Source organism: Myotis lucifugus, unplaced genomic scaffold (genome assembly GCF_000147115.1).
Source record: "Myotis lucifugus unplaced genomic scaffold, Myoluc2.0 scaffold_0, whole genome shotgun sequence".
NCBI lineage: Eukaryota > Metazoa > Chordata > Mammalia > Chiroptera > Vespertilionidae > Myotis > Myotis lucifugus.
This window is the reverse complement of record NW_005871048.1, coordinates 44188187-44207612: the sequence shown is the minus strand read 5'-3', so window position 1 is coordinate 44207612 and position 19426 is coordinate 44188187. Positions and strand designations below refer to the sequence as shown.

Here is a 19426-nt window from a genome sequence, read left to right as displayed (position 1 = left end):
ACCAGGCTATCACATATGTGGGAATATGTAGAATGACAAATTTTTAAAAAATATATTTTATTGATTTTTTACAGAGAGGAAGGGAGAGGGATAGAGAGTTAGAAACATCGATGAGAGAGAAACATCAATCAGCTGCCTCCTGCACACCCCCTACTGGGGATGTGCCCGCAGCCAAGGTATATGCCCGGAATCGAACCTGGGACCCTTGAGTCCGAAGGCTGATGCTCTATCCACTGAGCCAAACCGGTTAGGGCTGTAGAATGACAAATTTAGTGGCCATCCTTTGCTTGCTACATACAAAGGTATTGTTTGTGGCATGTACTATATGTAGAATTTGTGGAGAAGATTAAACAACTCAGTAGTCCTAAACTACTTAGCATAGAGACAAATAGCCTGTTACATTACAGTGATTCTGTAAAACTTCAAAACACATTTATTAATATCACTGAATTTTTAAGAAAGAGACTATGATGTATATGCTTTTTATTAATGGGATTGTTTTGGGTTTCAGGTTATCTCACTTTGGAATATATGTTGGTTACAGGTATAGAAAATTTAGCAATGGTTTAAGCAAATAAAAATTTAGTTATCTTACAAACTAAGAAATCCAGAATTAGATAGTAGTTAGCATTGCTTCAGCTAATTTTAACAGCAATGCTATTAGAGACCCCACAGCTGGTTTTGTGCTTCTACACTGTCAGCCTTATTGATTTGGTGTTAATTCTCTTGCTTGCTGACTTTTATGGTTCTAGGACAGGGGTGGGCAAACTTTTTGACTCGAGGGCCACAATGGGTTCTTAAACTGGACCGGAGGGCCGGAACAAAAGGATGGATGGAGTGTTTGTGTGAACTAATATAAATTCAAAGTAAACATCATTACATAAAAGGGTACAGTCTTTTTTTTTTTTAGTTTTATTCATTTCAAACGGGCCGGATCCGGCCCGCGGGGCTGTAGTTTGCCCACAGCTGTTCTAGGATGATTGTTGAGTAGTAGACATTACATTCACATCTAGTCCTGGATATGGACAGCACATTAAAAAATTTTTTTTAGAATCAACCCTCCTCATTCCACCCCCAAAGCAGATTTCTGAGTATATGTCATTGGTTTTAACTGTTATCCATTCATTGCCTTTCCAGCCTTAGAAAGCTTAAAAGTGGGTATTTAGTGGAGTCCATTACCAGCCTGAGAGAGGAAAAATTCTGGAAAGGAGAAATAGAATCTGATAAGCAATTAATAGCTTCTGCCACATAAAACTATCAAAAACTACTCAATTTCTATATAATTGGTGATTAGCATTTATTTGCTTGTAAAAACTTGATCATTTCTCAGTAAGTTCAGATAAATGGGATTTTAATGGTAGATTGAGAGATATTTGTTATTTGATATAGAGCAGGGCTCTAGATAGCATACAAATGAATTAAGAATAATCCAATGACTGACTGAGAAGTTAGCCATTTATTTAGAAGTTAGCAAGTTTGCATGTATCAGTTTACACTGGTGAATTTTTGAGAATTTTAATTTACATTTTGAGGTAAATAAGAAATTAGAAGAGATGTTCCTTAGAGTCATAAAAATCTAATTTTTGTGTTAATTTTGTTTGTTTTCATAGAATGTTGGCTCAGTTAAGAAACAGCAGGGAGATAAATTCAGCCAAGTGGTAAGTGGCTTTAATTTTTATTGTTACAAAGTATTTTGGGGGGAGAAAAAGGAAGTGTTTGGCTGATTATTATGCCTTTTTTTCTTGGCTCACTCCTCTTTCTCCATTTGATTAGAAAATTTTTTTCATCTACCGTGTTGTCTGATTTATGAAGTGACTCTTGCTTGTCACAACACTAAAATTCTAATTAGTAGTCTCCATGTTGATCTCTTCCTGTTCAGACTAAGTGAGGCTTTCTCCCTTTGGTTTGCTTTCTTACAATATTGTGTAAGGGAGGATCTCTTTGGGTGTTGTCACTCACTTATTTCCTCCTCTCCCCTCAATAATTGAAGTTCCTTCATTTTCAATCAGCAGTGTTTAGTCTGCTGAATTGGGTCCATTTTTGTATTGGCTCAAGGCCCACTGTATTTAATCTGAAGTCTAAACTGTTCTCTTCATAGCCTCTGTTCACAGAAAGTTTTCATTTGAGATATAAACTCTTTTTGTAGCTTCCTAGAGCTATGCATCTAATTCCTTTTCTGACTTAATTGTCTCTTCTGACCTCTGCAGTTTCTGAACATCTGTCTGCGACATGATCTATTCATGATTTCCAATATAGAAAAATCTTGGAAGTTGTTTTACCTTCGTTAACTATTACTTTGAGGGGGAACAAATAGTGGTAGACTGAGACTTGAGTTGGGGTGGTGAACACACAATACAGTGTACAGATGATGTATTGTAGACTTATACACCTGAAACCTGCATAATTTTGTTAACCAGTGTCACCCCAATAAATGCAATAAAAAAAACAATTACTCTGCCCTATAAATTGCCATATATCTCAAGTGACCTACACAGATAATATCTAAAACAACTTTTTAAAATCACATATATTTAATAACATTCCATGTCCTTTATTCTCAGAAATTATACTCACAAATCTGTTATGATTTCTGGAAAATGGACTTTTAGGCCATATCTTTCAAGTTCTTGGCTACTATCATATTATGTAAATATAAGCAAAGTAGTTATAATATGATGAACCAGAATAATAGAGACATCTCACCGTAGTTGTTCCATAGAACTTCAGTGATAGAAATGTTCTGTATCTTCTCTTATTCCGTATAATAGCCATAGCCACATGTGGCTACTGAGCATTTAAAATGTGCTTAGTGCAACCAAGAAACTAGATTTTAAATTGTATTTGGTTTAACTTGAATTTTAAGATTAAAATGCCACATGGTCTAGTGGTTACCATATTGGGCAGAGATGAGATGCTTTTCCATTGTTTTTACCCCCTGATTCATTATCAGTTAGTCTTAGCATCTCTTGAACAAAACATTTTGTTTTTATTTTTTGGAATCTTTTTAATCTTACAAACACATAAGTACAAACTATATTCACCTTTCGCAATTAAATTTTTACTAGATCAATAAAATTGCGTATTCTTATCAGTAACCCTCTTCATATAAACATGTATTGTTAATAAGCATTCAGTAAACTTTACTGAATATTTGTTGACAAGATTTTTATTACTGTTTTTATTCAGTATGATTGACATTATATTAATTTTAGGTGTACACCGTGAATGATTTGATATTTTGTATATATTGCCAAATGATCACCACAATAAAGTTAACATCCATCATCACACATAGTTACAAATTCTTTTTCTTGCAGTGAGAACTTTTAAGATCTATTCTCTTAGCAACTTTTAAATATGCAGTACAGTATTATTAATTATAGTCATGATCCCCATGAGACAAAGATTTTATAGAAACATTTGATGTTTGATATCATAGTGTAAGGGAAGAAAAAATTTTCCTTAACGGTCTCTGGGTCCCTGGCTGCATCTGAAAATTAAACTAACAAAGACAGATTAACAGGAGAAAAGCATACACGTTTATTTAATACTAGAGGCCCGATGCATGAAATTGGTACAAGGGGCTTGGCCCTCGCAGCCCCAGCTGCCTCGGCCCTCCCAGCCTCGGCTTCGTCCAGAAGGTAGTCCGGATGGTTGTTCTGCTGTTCGACCCTCCAGTCTAATTAGCATATTTTGCTTTTATTATTATAGATAAGTTTTAAATGACATGTGAGCCTTCATATAGAAACAAAGACCCAATGAAACTGTTAAAACTTAGTTTTATTGTGTATTTTTTTTAAGAGAGAGAGAAAGAAATGGGGAGTGGAGAGAGGGAGAAAGAGAGACAGACAGACAGACATGGGTTTGTTGTTCCACTTATTTATGCATTCATTGGTTGCTTCGTATGTGCCTTGACCAGACATCGAACCTGAAACCTTGGAATATTGGGATGATGCTTTAACCCAGTGCCGCGACCCTTTAATACAATTCTTCATGTTGTGGTTACCCCCAACCATAAAATTATTTTCGTTGCTACTTCATAACTGTAATTTTGCTACTGTTATGAATCGTAATGTAAATATCTGATATGCAGGATGTATTTTCATTGTTCGTGACTCACAGGTTGAGAACCGCTGCAACCAATTGAGCTATGTGGCCAGGGCCAGAAGTGCTTGAATTTAATTTGGAATGTAATATATATAAATTTTATAGTACGGCAATGTTAAATGCACTTCATTGCGTGTAGGTGAGGTATTTATCTGTGATATATAAATTGTGATAAATGCATAATTTGTTTTGAAAAATTGTTTTAATATGTATGTTTTTTCCTTTTATTTATTTTGTTAATATGTATGTTTTAACTAAATTTATTGTTTGAATATTGCAGTGTCTAAAAATGACTACAAAACGAAGTTTGTTTGTGCGGTTGGTACCCTGCCGATGCTTACGAGGGGAAGAGGAGACTGTCACTACTCTTGATTATTCTCATTGCAGTTTGGAACAGGTTCCCAAAGAGATTTTTACTTTTGAAAAAACTTTGGAGGAGCTCTATTTAGATGCTAATCAGATTGAAGAGCTTCCAAAGGTATGTTAATACTGTCTTTAAAGAATTGCCTTGTTATTTTTATACCTAGAAATATGATATTCCCAATGTTGCCTTAATGCTGCAGATGTATAAGGTATCGCCTAAAAATATATGCACACAATAATTATAAAGGCAGTGTTTATTAAAATACATTTCATTTTCAAAATTGAGCTCTCAGCTGTTGAAGTATGTATACGGTTTTTTTTGGGACACCCTGTATTTGTGTGCACTGTTTCCACTTTTTTTGGTTTAATTTTATCTTAGGGTATGCCGCACCATATATATATATATATATATATATATATATATATATTCCTCAGCCAAGGACATACTTAGAGAGAGGAAGGGAGAGGTAGATAGGTAGCTAGATGATGGATGGATGGATGGATGGATGGGTGGATGGACAGACCGACAGACAGATGTATGTATGTGAGAGAGAAACACTGATCACTTGCCTTCCATATGCTCCCCAACTAGGGATCAAACCTGCAACCTAGATATGTGCCCTGACCAGGAATCGAACCAGCAACCTTTTGATGCACCGGATGATACTCAACCAACTGAGCCAGTCCAGCCAGGCTCAACTATTTTTAAAATAGAATTTTTTTTTTAAATATATTTTATTGATTTTTACAGAGAGGAAGGGGAGAGGGATAGAGAGTCAGAAACATCGATGAGAGAGAAACATCGATCAGCTGCCTCCTGCACACCCACAACTGGGGATGTGACCGCAACCAAGGTACATGCCCTTGACCGGAATCGAACCTGGGACCTTTCAGTCCGCAGGCCGACGCTCTACCCACTGAGCCAAACCAGTTAGGGCTAAAATAGAATTTTTAACCTCTGTCTCTTCATGTTAACTGCTTGAGTAGTTGTGTAAATAACTTAACATTTTGTATTTAATTCCAGTTTTGTTATAGCCACTAAGGTAGATAATAAGACTACACAATTTCTGCAGCCAGTAGATTTAATTAGACAAAGAATTGAAATTAATTTTCCTTTTCTAGTTTTATAAAACGTTGATCCTACATTATTATCATTGGGGATAAATTGGCGTTTTTTGTTTAGTACATTTTAATTTAGTTGTTAAACAGCTTCTTAGAGGTAGCATTCCGTTTACCTCATTTCGGTTTGTTTGGAAAGGTTTTGGAGGACTTAATATTTCTGAAATGTAGAAACAACTAGAAGGAGAAAGTTGGATTGCTGCCATGAAACATCTCATCTTATCTACTTGATTAAAATTTTTTGTGACTACTTTTTCCCTTAAATCTTAATCCCTCTTTATTCTCTACTCAATTTCTACTTCTTTTTTAAATGGAAAAGGTGCAGTAGCTTTAATTTAATTGTTAGAACCATTTACCACCCAAACAGCAGTATTTTTCTAACTGTGGGTAGACACATGAATGGCTTAAAAGTCAATTTAATACGTGTGCCTTTCCAAATAATAAGCTATGATTTTGACTGGCAAATTTAGAAAATAAAAATATAGCACACCCAGTTAAACAATTTTCAGATAAATAATAAATAATTTTTCAGTATAAGTGTGTCTTATGCAATATATAGGACATACTTTTACTAAAAAGTTATTGTTTACCTGAAATCCTAATTTAATCAGGCATTCTGCAATGCTAACTTTAATGGAATAGAAAATAGAGTGTGTTATATATATATCCATTGTTACATGAAAAATTTGTTGTAGATTTGTGTGTCTGTGTGAATACGTGCTAGATGGCAGTTTTGAAAAAGGGTTGTATTTCAGTGGCCGTTAGTAAACAACATTTTAAAATCCAGTGCTGTTCTAGGTTGTCTTATAAAGAAATCCACATATGGCTATGGATAAAATATTAAAGGTTGTGGTTTGCCCAGCTGGTGTGGCTCAGTGGTTGAGCGTCAACCCATGAACCAGGCAGTTGGGTTCCGGTCAGGGCACATGGCAGGGTTGCCGGCTCAATCCCCAGTGTGGGGTGTGCAGGAGTTAGCTGATCGATTATTTTCTCTCATCATTGATGTTTCTCTCTCTCCCTCTACCTTCCTCTCTGAAATCAATAAAACATTTTTTTTTTAAAAAAGGTTGTGGGTTGCATGTTTATCAATTATTTCCCTATGTTGTGATCAAGTGCTGTGTAATGTACTTTTTCCATGTTGTTCTCCAGCAAATAATTATCTTTCTTAGCTAGTTCTCCTAGAGAATGTGGAAGACTAAGATTAGTTTATTTCTTTCTTCACCACCAGTGGGGTATCAATCTAGGGATTGTTGAAAAGAGAGAAACTTGTTATGATAGTGCAAATAGCTGAATAACTTAAACCTAACCATTTTTCATTTTTGAAAGCATGCCCTCCTTAAATAGGGTTTATTCATAATGCCATTCTGACAACAGTTTTTTTTTGTTTGTTTTTCTAAAAGACTTTACTTTGTTATAAAAGTTTTAGAGTCACATCAATATTAACAGGAAGATATACAGATTTTCCATATACCTACTCTATCCTCACACATGCCTCCACCATTATCAACATCTCCCACCAAAATGGTACATTTGTTACAATTGACGAGTCTACTTTGAAAAATCATAATCACCTAAAGTCCATAGTTTACATTAGGTTTCACTCTTAATGTTATACATTTTGTGGGTTTGGACAAATGTATAATGAATGACATTTATCCATTATTATGGTGTCATACAGAGTATTTGCACTGCCCTAAAAATCTTCTGTGCGCCATACAGGATTTTTTTTTTGTATGGGACTTAGAAGTGGCCCACTTACCTATTGCTGTTGGTAAATATATTTTTAGGTCACATTTAATTACTGTGACTTTAGCATAACAATATATTTGCTCCCATACTTACTTTGTCCTCCCATACCAGAATTCTATATTTTGAATAAATTTTAAGTCGATTGTACTTACTTAAATTTAATTTATGTAAACTTTCATTTTGGAATAAGGGTGCTTGAAATATAAGCCCCAAAATTTACAATATTTTATGGCCACTTATTTTTTACTACCTCTATAGAGAATACAACCATGTACTTATTCTCACTTAGTGCATTTGCTCAACGTAGAAGTATGAGGATATAAATCATTCTGAGTAGGTTGATTGTGTTCAGATTCATAAGAGCATAAAACAATGATATCTTTCTTGGTATTTGTGTAGGTATAACTGATTCACTTTTAATAATACTGTTTATTTGTATAAAGGTTAATAAATGAAAAATTAAGGAAACTTAAGAAATGATCAAAGTCTTTTCTTCCCTTGTTTTAATAGCAACTTTTTAACTGTCAATCTCTACACAAACTGAGTTTGCCAGACAATGATTTAACAACATTACCAGCATCTATTGCAAATCTCATTAATCTCAGGGAACTGGATGTCAGCAAGAATGGTAAGTTTTCCCCCCCCCCCCCCCCAGATTCCCCCCCCCCCCAGGTTTTTTTACTTGGGAGCATGTTATATTAAGATTTCTGTTGTGTTTTAACAAATAAAAATATAAAATTAAAAAGTCATTGTAATGTATTACTTTAGTTTTCTTTTATATAAAATTTATATAAGTGACCTATGAGAGCTTAAAGCAAAGTAGAGAATAAGTATAAAAAATATGAGCCCAGCCAGCATGGCACAGTGGTTGAACATTGACCTATGAACCAGGAGGCACATGCCCGGGTTGTGGGCTTGATTCCCACTGGCGAGTGTGCAGGAGGCAGCCAATCAGTGATTCTTTTCATCATTGATGTTTCTATCTCTCTCTCACTCTCCCTTCCTCTCTAAAATCAATAAAATACATTTTTTTAAAAGTATAAAAAAATTAAAATGTCCTTTTAATTTAAATGCTGGGATACATGTATGTACATATTCATATATCCTTAAGTTTATATATTTATTTATATACATTGCCCTGTTGTTTGTAATGATGAGTAACTAGTAACTGTGTCTATTGTTGATTACACAGTTTCATATATCCATAAGAATGGAGGTCATGTAGCTCCATCATTACTGACATGAAAGATTTAGTGTAAAGGAAAAAAATTGTGCAACATTATATATGAATTGAACATGAACAAATTATTTAATTTATTGAGAGACCACTCTGTACCAAATACTTTATTAGGAGCTGGAAATGCAATTAATGATGAGATATAAAAAAGACATGGTCACTGTTCTCCTGGGATGTATAGTCATCTTTAGTTTAGTATACATTGAAGAGAGTGGAAGATATATTCCAAAATGTTAAGTGCTTATCTTGGAGTGAGAGAAAAGTAGACACTTGCAAATTTTAGAATGAGCATGTATTTATTTTATAATTTATGAAAAAAAGGAAAAGTAACAAGGATAAATTCTAAATGCTCTGCCCAAAGATAGAAGACTTCAATGAACACTTAATACTCAGTCATCCTATATAATAAAAGGCTAATATGCAAATCGACCGAACAGCAGAACAACCAGTTGCTATGATGAGCACTGACCACCAGGGGGCAAACGCTCAACACAGGAGCTGCCCCCTGGTGGTCAGTGTACTCCCACAGGGGGAGTGCAGCTCAGCCAGAAGCTGGGCTCATGGCTGGCTAGTGCAGCGGCAGTGGCGGGAGCCTCTCCCGTCTCTGCAGCAGCGCTAAGGACCCCTCGGGGGTTGTCCAAGTGCTGGACATCTCCTGAGGGGTCCCGGACTGTGAGAGGGTGCAGGCCTGTTGAAGGACCCCTCCTCCCTCCAGTGCACGAATGTCATGCACTGGGCCTCTAGTATTTAAGTAATTCTTTTTTTTTTTTTTAATTAAATCTTTATTGTTCAGATTATTACATTAGTTACTCTTTTTTCCCACCATAACTCCCCTCCACCCAGTTCCCACCCCACCCTCCGCCCTCACTCCCCACCCACTGTCCTCATCCATAGGTGCACGATTATTGTCTAATCTCTTCACTCACCCCCACACCCCTTCCCCCCCCCAAGAATAGTCAGTCCATTCCCATTGTATGTCCCTGATTCTATTACAATCACCAGTTCATACTGTTCATCAGATTATTTATTCACTTGATTTTTAGATTCACTTGTTGATAGGTGTGTATTTGTTGTTCATAATTTGTATCTTTACCTTTTTCTTCTTCTTCCTCTTCTTAAAGGATACCTTTCAGCATTTCATATAATACTGGTTTGGTGGTGATGAACTCCTTTAGCTTTTTCTTATCTGTGAAGCTCTTTATCTGGCCTTCACTTCTGAAAGATAGCTTTGCTGTATAAAGTAGTCTTTGGTTGTAGGTTCTTGGTATTCATCACTTTTGAATATTTCTTGCCACTCCCTTCTGGCCTGCAAAGTTTCTGTTGAGAAATCAGCTGACAGTCGTATGGGTACTCCCTTGTAGGTAACTGATTTTCTTTCTCTTGCTGCTTTTAGGATTCTCTCTTTGTCTTTTGCTCTTGGCATTTTAATTATGATGTGTCTTGGTGTGGTCCTCTTTGGGTTCCTTTTGTTTGGGGTTCTCTGTGCTTCCTGGACTTGGAAGTCTATTCCTTTCACCAGGTAGGGGAAGTTTTCTGTCATTATTTCTTCAAATAGGTTTTCAATATCTTGCTCTCTCTCTTCTTCTGGCACCCCTATAATTCGGATGTTGGTACGCTTGAAGCTGTCCCAGAGGCTCCTTACACTATCTTCGTATTTTTGGATTCTTTTTTCATTTTGCTTTTCCGGTTGGGTGTTTTTTTGCTTCTTCGTATTTCAAATCTTTGACTTGATTCTTGCGATCCTCTGGTCTGCTGTTGGGAGTCTGTATAATGTTCTTTATTTCAGTCAGTGTATGCTTAATTTCTAGTTGGTCCTTTATCACAACATGGAGGGTCTCATTAGATTTCTTGAGGATCTCACTACATTTATCGGCAGTCTCACCAGTCTTCTTGAAGATCTCACTACAGTCTCACCAGTCTTTTCGAGGGCCTTATTAAATTTATCGGCGGCTTCTAGACAGTTCTTTAAAGACCTTAAAAGTGTGATTTTGAACTCTATATCCAACAGTTTGCTTTCCCCCAATTCTGTCGTTTGTGTCCTGTTTCTTTGTCTCGGCATTTGTTATGCTTCGCTGTGTCGATAGAGTGCCTTTCTGTACTAAGTGTCCCAATTACCTGAGGTAGACACTCTTGGTGCACCCCCTTGTGGGCTTTGTGCACAGTCTTGTTGTAGTTAAGCCTTGATTGTTGTAGTTATCACTGTGAGGAATTGACCTCCAGGCCAATTGGCTGTGAGAATCAGCTGTGTCTGCAGTGGGAGAACTTCTGTGCTGGAGACACCCCTCTGGGGCTAGACTTGCTTCGATGGGGCTTTGGTGCTCACTGAGTCTGCCCCCTGAGTGTGTCTTTTATGGTTCCACGGAGCTGCAAACTGGATGGTCCCACTCTGACCTCTGGGCTTCCCGGCTCCTGGGTCTCTAGGGAGGTGCTAATCTAGCCTTTGCCTGAGGCTATCCAGCAAAAGTCTCCCTGCAGGGCTTGGGCGGAGCAGGTCCCATGGGATCAACAGGGCGGGGTTAGCAATTATGGCTGCTCTCAGTCTTGCCCTCAGAGGCTCTGCTTCTCAGTGTCCCAGTAATCGCTGCAAGCCCCACGGAGAGAAAGCTGCCCTAGGGTTCTGAGCGATGCCAGACAGTCCCGCTTCTCCTGTATGAGTCTGGGTCCCTAGAGACTCGCCCGGAACTGGAGCTCAGAGCCCTTTGTCTTGATGATTTGAATATCCAGCAGTTATTCTATATGTCAGTTTTCCTAAATTTCAGGTCTTATTATGAAAACCACTTTAGGAGAGATTAAAAGTCTTCCTGTTTTCAGAATTAACAGTTAATTTTGGCAAATGAATTAATCATTATGTCTACCCATCTCCATTAAAAAGCAAAAGTTACTTTAAAATAAATATATAAATTTATTACATGTCTTCATTTACTAAATCCTAATTATTTCATTGTTTAATATCAAACAATGAAATTGTGTATTTCATAGGAAAATGGTTAAATTAACACTTCCTCTATAAGGATTTAGAATGTGTTTATATTCATTGTAGGTTTAGGTTCAGGTTACAGTGATTAGTACCCTATTGCGTTTCAGTTGTCAATAACCAATACATTTTAGTTTTAAGGCTAATTCAATTGACCCTTAACCGTTTGAGTCCCAAGCATGCGATCGCGCTGCTTGGTATTTCTCGACATAAAATAAAACAAGCGCTATCACGCTGTTTGGGTCTTTTTGTACTCATTTAGAGAAAGCGTGGTTGCGCTGTTTGGGATTCTTCGACAGTGTTTTTTCAATACCCCTGGGACTCAAACGAGTCGTATGTTTTCTCGACATAAAATCTCAGCAGCGCGATCGCGCTGCTTGGGACTCAAACGGTTAAACAATGTGGGGGTTATGGGGCCTAGGGGCCACGACCAACCTTACAGTCAAAAATGTGTGTATAAGTTAAGTGGCCCTCTGCATATGGGGATTCCGAGCCACAGATTGAAAACAACATACTTTTTAAAAACCCTTTTTATGATTTATTTATTTTTCATGTCTAATTTTTATTTTGGAATGTGAAGTTATTTTCAATTAAAGCATAGTTGACATACAATATCATATTAGTTTCAGGTATATAACAGTGAGATTTCACATTTACACACCTTACAATGTGATCACCACAAAAAGCTCACTATCCGTCTGTTACTGTACAAAGTTATGATATTATTGACTGTATTCCCTATGTTGTACTTTACATCCCCATGACTTATTTATGTTATAACTCTAAGTTTGTCCTCTTAATCCCCTTCACCTTTACGCCCATACTGCCATCACCCAACCCTCTAGCAACTGTCAGTTTTTCTGTATCTATGAGTCTGTCTGTTTTGCTTATTCATTTTAGTCTTTTAGATTCCTCATATAAGTGAAATAATACAGAATTTGTCTTTCTCTGATTTATTTAACTTAGCTTTATACCCTCTAGGTCTATCCCTGTTGTCGCAAATGGCAAGATTTCATTCTTTTTCATGATGGAGTATTATTTCTTTGTATGTGAATGTGTATGTGTATGTACAGATGTTGTGTACACACACACATCCACTTCTTTATCCATTCATCTATTGATGAACACCTAGGTTGCTTCCATATCTTGGCTATTGTAAGTAATGCTGCAGTGAACATAAGGGTGCATATATCTTTTAAAATTAGTGTTTTGTTTTCTTCAGATAAGCACCTAGAAGTAGAAGTGCTGGATCCTCCTTTGTCTATTGTTATAGCCTTTGTTTTCAAGTCTATTTGTCTGATTTAATATTGCTATACAGTTTCTTTTTTTTGTTTCTTTTTTTGTTGTTGTTCCCATTTTCATGACATCTTTTTCCATCCTTTTACTTTCAGTCTTTATGTGTCTTTCAGTCTGGAGTATCATGTAGGCAGCATGTTCAGTCACCCCACGTTTTTTCAATGGGATACTTGGTCAATTTACACTTAAAGTAATTATTTTAACCTTTTAAAAATGAATCATTTAACTTTTCAGTTAAATTTTTTCTATTATAGTGTTTTAAATTTAAAATTTTAATATAATTATTTGATTGAATTCATTTATGATATCCTTCTTTTTCTTTAAAGATTTGTTTAGCAATAAAAAAGAATGAAATCTTGCCATTTGCAACAATATGGATGGACCTAGAAGATATGCTAAGTGAAATAAGTCAGACACAGAAAGACAAATACCATGTAAACTAACTTACATGTGGAATCTTAAAAAAAAACAAAACACAAAACAAATGCATAAACAAAACAGAAACAGACTCATAGATATAGAGAAAAGTTGATGGTTGCCAAGCGGGAGGAGCTGGTGGGATGGGAATTAAAAAAAAAAGAGTGCTCAGAGGAGCCTGACTAAAAGTTGGTCAAGGAGAGAGTTTTTATTGCCAGTTTTCTGGGTGAGAGTGGCACTATCAATGATTCAGGAGAGATAAGAAGGAAAAATATAAAATAAAAATAAAGTTAGTTATTTGTATTAAAAGTGCATTTATTCCCTGTAAAACAGAATTAGGAGGCAGGTTCCTAGGATAGTCCTAAAAGCCAAAGGGAGCTTTGTAGCATACAGTGGAAGGAAGCTATTATGGACTCATTTTTCTTTTCATTCAGATGACATTTACTAAATAATTCTCTGTCTCTACTCCATGTATTTAAATGAATGATTATCAATTAGCATTCATGTACATAAATTAATAGAAAGTCCCTACCCAGCTTGAAAGAAAATGAGTCTAATTGTGGAGCCCTGTAATAATCACAAGCTCTGTAGCATGGTAAATAGATAAGTGAAACAAGGAATTAGAATAATACGTAACACTTCAAGTGGTGAACACACAATACAATATGCAGATGATGTATTATAGAATTGTATCCCTGAAACCTATATCATTTTATTAACCAATGTAACCCCAATGAATTCAATTAAAGTATTTTAAAAATTAAAAATGAATAAAGAGAAGAGATTTAAACTTAAAAAAAAAAAAGAATATACAACAAGAAGTAGTACCCCAGAATATTCTAGAACTAGCAATATCAAGAAAGGTTTAGAAGCATAGGAGGAATTATTGAATCGGACTATCGTTCAGGTACAATGTTTTCCCGGCTTCTAGAATACTGGCACATAGTAGGTGGTCAAGAAATAATTGCTAATGAAAAAATAGTAAACACAAGGAGGGCTCTATGCAAAATTAGTGAGGGATAGAATAGGATAGCCCAATATAAATAATAAACCAGCACATAACAAGTGCTACTGTATTCCAAGTATTATCATAGTAAAAAAGAAAAAAGTTAGTAAATGAAAGTATTATTCATCAGATTTTGAAATTATTTAAATTTTTAGGATTCAGATGACCACTGATTTAGAGGTGGATGAGAGTTTCACCTTACATTCTGAGTGAGAAAATTGAATTACCCCTAAATTTTTTCTGTATTATAACATCTAATCATGTTAAATCTTAAATAAGATATTGTAATGTTATATCTAAGCTCTTGTGTTTTCTCATTTTAGCTGTTCGTATCAGTTCAATCTAATTAATATTCGAGTATATTTCAATATGCTGGATACTGTTTTCATATTCATTAGCTGTATGCCCTGCTTGGAAGAAGGCAGGAAACATTGTGGCATACTTGATCTGTGTTTCCACAAGCTGAATTTATTTAAAGGCAATTGTTTTAAGATCTTTGCTTTTTGATTTTCTTAGCTTCTAATCTTTTGCATAGTCCAGTATTTTTCAACTGGCCAGGTAGTGTGGTTTAGTGATTAAAACACTTTTCTATGAATAAGACTTGGACTCTAATCATTGCTTCTCAGTTTATTGTTTCCATTATATTAGGGAAGTAATCTAATTCTCAGTCTATATATTATATTATCAATATTACCATTTCCCTGCCTGCCTCATGAGACTGCTAACCACATTTTGGACCAGTCTGTGTATAGGAAGTATATAAATTCAAGGTAATATTATTCATCATCATTTCTTACGGAATTCATTTTTATTATCTTTTGCATTCTATGATTAAACTGGAGTATTAATTTATGAGTCTTACTAGTAATTTGCTTTTCCCTTTTGTCTCTATAAAGTTTTGCTTTATTGTTACCATTTTAAAGCAATAAAAAGTTTGCCAAGCTGCTATCCCAAGCCCTTGCAAATAGCAATTGGTGTTAAAGCGATTATCTATTGCATTCAAATGGCCTATCTTCTTGAGAAGACTAATGAGAATGATGATTAAAACATATCAAAGTGGTAGATGGAGAAAGCTTGTGGGGAGGTGAAATAAAAGAACTGAACACTATGTAGTTATTAATTCTTCCTGTATGGGAACACTGAATAAAAAGCCAAGAATTATAAGGCAGAGAAACTAGAAAGAATAGCTTAGATAAGCGATTTTAAAATTGTGTGCCACAAGAATTTTTAAAACGAGCAATACCTGACTAGTCAAGAGCACTGACCTCTTTTCCCTTGGATGTCAAATAAAAAAATGACAACAGTCAACACAACAATAGCCACCTGGTGTGAGTAAATCAAAATTATACCTATTTTTTGTCAGATCAGCAAGAAACATTGTTTTTGTGTGTGCTACAGAATTTTAGTAATTAGTACATGTGTGCTATAAGTTGATAAAGGTTGAAAATCATGCTTAAATCTTTCTGCTATGGGAATTTACCTGGAACTTAAAAATTGTTTAGACTGGTTTCATGTATAGATTCTTTTAATTTGATCATTAATTATTTGTTAATTTTTTAGGAATACAAGAGTTTCCAGAAAATATAAAAAATTGTAAAGTTTTAACAATTGTGGAGGCCAGTGTAAACCCTATTTCCAAGTAAGTTCTTCTCTGTTGAATTATAAGTTACTTTTGTAAATTACTATCAAAATATGAATAGTAGTTGAATATACAACTATGAAATAGTAATAGGATATTACTTTCTATATTGAAATGAACTTTTAGTATTAATCTTAAATCTATAAAAAATTTGTCTTAGATTAAAATGGAATCTTTTAAATAATCTTTCTAGTCCCATATTTTGCAAAGGTAAATTTGACATCCAAACAGATAATGCAAGTGTTTTGCTCCAGATTTTACAGATAGTTAATGTCCGAAATGCGACTAGAATTCAGGTCTCCTCGCTCATTGTTGCTGGCACAAGATAAGAATGTCTTCACCTGCAAATCAAATGTGTGGCACACTCAGACTTTTGAAAGTAGTAAGCTGAAAGGTCAAGGAGGGAAAAACAACAAAAAATGGAAAAATCATATACCAGAGGTCATATATATTCTTTGGTAATATATATGGTAATGGCTAAACACTGGTGCCAACGCTGTTAAATTTTATAAAAATGGAGTGGTGAAGCAAAAGACGAGAAGAGTGAAATGAAACATGTGCTAGGATTGCTAAGTTGAAAGTTGAAACCAGCTTTCACATAGTATAGTAATGTACTTAATGAGTGTTTCTGAAAATACCATTTCTTTACTTGCTGTGGAAGATGGAGGAATGTGACCTAGGAGAGAAGGAAGATGAGTCAAAGACTGATGAGTCTACTGCAAGAAAGTTTTGTACTTGATAAAATCCAGGACAAACATGTAAAGATTGTTTTATCCTCATCTGAAAATACTGCTCTAGCATCAAGTTCTAGATCTGTGATTTCTTTTGTAAGTCAGAGGGAATACAAGTTAAAGCTAATACTTATAGGTTCTTATAGGGCTTTAAAATGTCATGGAGCTTTTTATATTATTTCTTTTTTCTGCTTTTTATAAAATTATAGAATATTTGATTATTTTGGGACTTAATGTTGAAACTGAAAATAATCTAAACTGGTAGTTCTCCAATGGGGATGATTTTTCTCTAAAGATTTATTTGGTAAATTCTGGAGACATTTTGGGTTTTCACAGCCTGTGGTACTGGGCGGTGCCACTCCTGGTTTCTAGTGGGTAGAGCTAAATATTCAACAGTGCAGAATATCCAACAGTGCAGATGACAGCTTCCTCACAACAAAGAATTATCGAGCCCCAACCATCAATACTGTCAAGGTTTAGAATTCCTTATCTAGTCCTTTGGATTGATGTTAGCCAAGGAGAATTTTAAGAGTTCCTGCAGATGTTATAATTACGTCTTAAATTCTGTGTATTGTGGCTTATTCATAGCTGACAATTTTGTGCAGATTTTATCTTAAAAGACAAATATTGTCTCACTACCTTTTAACAGAGATACAGATACAAGCATTGAAACAGGTAAGTTATTACAAAAGGCAAATTTCAATTTGAGGATCACTTGTAAAAGTAAAGAGGTGACTATTATCTGTTAAGAATATGAGTTGGTTAGACAGATTCTTAGATTTTAATAAGAGACTGAAATTGTGTATGTGAATTTAACTTAAATTCTGGTATATTTGTATAGGCTTCCCGATGGATTTTCTCAGCTGTTAAACCTAACTCAGTTATATCTGAATGATGCTTTTCTTGAGTTCTTGCCAGCTAATTTTGGCAGGTAAATTATAGTTCTTTTCTAAAACCTTGTCTTGTTAGCTCCTATAAAGTTTATAAAACTACAAGTTGCTTTAGTAATACAGTTAATTACAGTTTCATAGGCTCTTTTGTAATTATTTTTAAGCATTGTGGTTTTTAGTTTCTTCAGAACTTACTTTGACTTTGAATTTATTTTTTCCAAGTTAGCAATAAGCAGTGAAATATTGAAAATGAAAAGTAATGTGAAACTTGAATTGTTTTTTAAAATATGCAAAAATAGCCTGACCAGTGTGGGTCAGTAGTTGAGCATCAACCTATGAACCTACAGTTTGATTCCTGGTCAGAGCATATTCCTGGGTTGCAGGCTCGATCCCCAGTACGGGGCGTATAGGAGGCAACCAATCAATGATTCTCTCTCATCATTGATTTTTCTATCTCTCCCTCTCCCTTAGTCTCTGAAATCCATAAAAATATATTTAAAAAAATAAAGTATGCAAAAATAGAGTTTAATTGGGGGTTATTTCTTCATATTTGAGATAAGTAATGCTTTATTCTTAGCATTTATCATATTTGAAAATCTGATTAGTGGTTTATGTCTTCGCCACTAGAATCTCAAAATTCTGGAGAAAAAAATGTGTTTCTCGGTTTTCCACCACATTGTTTCCTCCCCCCATCCAATATCTAAACATTTTATAGTCCCTGAGTAATTTTTTAAAAGAAAAGATGCATCACTACTATGTATCAGATTATTATAATTTTTAAATTAATTGCTAGAGAAACTGCTATCCAACTACATGTTAATTTTAGAGTCATCTTTTTTGTCTAAAATTAAAAATATATGATCTCACTTACTTGTGGAAACTTTAAAAAAAATCCTAAACCTCCAAGCTTATAGATATAAATAACAGATTGGTGGTTCCTGTAGGTATGTGTGGGTGAAGGTGATAAAAAGGTACAGACTTTCAGTTAATTTTTAATACAGTATTGTGCACATTGTAACTAACAAATAAGTCATGGTGTGTAATATACAGTGTGGTGACTATATTTAATAATTACTGTATTGTATATTTGAAAATTGCGAATAGAGTAGATCTTTTTTTGTTGTTAATCCTCACCTGAGGATATTTTTCCCTTTGATATTTTTTTTTTTAAGAGAGAATGGAAGGGAGGGAGGGAAGGGGAGAGAGAGAAACGTTGATGTGAGAGAGACACATTGATCAATGGCTCGGTTGCCTCCTGCATGCACCCCAACCAGACCAGGGGGTGAACCACAGTCCAGGTATGTGCCTTTAACTGGGAATCCAAATGGCTACCCTTTGGTCTGCAGGCTGATGCTCTAACCACTGAGTACACCAGCAGGGCATGACAGTAGATCTTAAAAGTTCTCATCACAAGAAAAGAATTTGTGACTATGTGTGGTGATGAATATTAACTAAACTTATTGTGGTGACCATTTTACAATATATACAAAGATGAAATCATTACATTGTACACCTGAAACTAGGATAATGTCAATTATCCTATACTAGAGGCCCGGTGCACAAAATTTGTGCATGGGGGAGCTCAGCCAAGCCTGTGCCCTTTCACAGTCCGGGAGCCCTCAGGGGATATCCAACTACATTTTTTAAAAATCACCTTGTACTTAATTTTCTTACTAACTCCTCCTTTTAAACACCCCTCACTGTCACATTCTGTTTCTTCTTTTTATTTAACTATTTTCCTGGCCTCACTCCATTTTAGCATCCTTCTCTTTCCTGCTTTCTTTCCCTCCCTCCCTTTGAATCTCCCACAGCCCCTCTCCCTCACCCTCTCCCTCCTCCCTTCTCTTCCTTCATTCCCCAGTGTCTGTCTCCTTAATCCTCCCCTCTCCCCCTCCATT

General features: G+C 35.4%; 1 protein-coding gene across 26 annotated transcripts in view; it reads left to right on the top strand.

Moving 5' to 3' along the window:
• Nucleotides 1-19426, top strand: part of ERBIN (erbb2 interacting protein) — a 106895-nt gene that overhangs the window by 30375 nt on the left and 57094 nt on the right. For 21 of the 26 annotated variants that reach the window (XR_002828460.1, XR_002828463.1, XM_023751333.1 and 18 more), the window contains exons 2-6: nucleotides 1611-1658; nucleotides 4388-4585; nucleotides 7849-7966; nucleotides 15829-15907; nucleotides 17480-17569. Coding sequence is in view for 21 of the 26 variants with exons in the window: in XM_023751333.1 (XP_023607101.1) it covers nucleotides 4397-4585; nucleotides 7849-7966; nucleotides 15829-15907; nucleotides 17480-17569 (476 nt within the window). In the remaining 5 variants the exon portion in view is untranslated. Of the gene's footprint in view, nucleotides 1-1610; nucleotides 1659-4387; nucleotides 4586-7848; nucleotides 7967-13258; nucleotides 13280-15828; nucleotides 15908-16568; nucleotides 16735-17479; nucleotides 17570-19426 lie in introns of those variants that run through there. The other 5 variants (XM_023751311.1, XM_023751317.1, XM_023751357.1 and 2 more) reach the window with 5 other exon arrangements.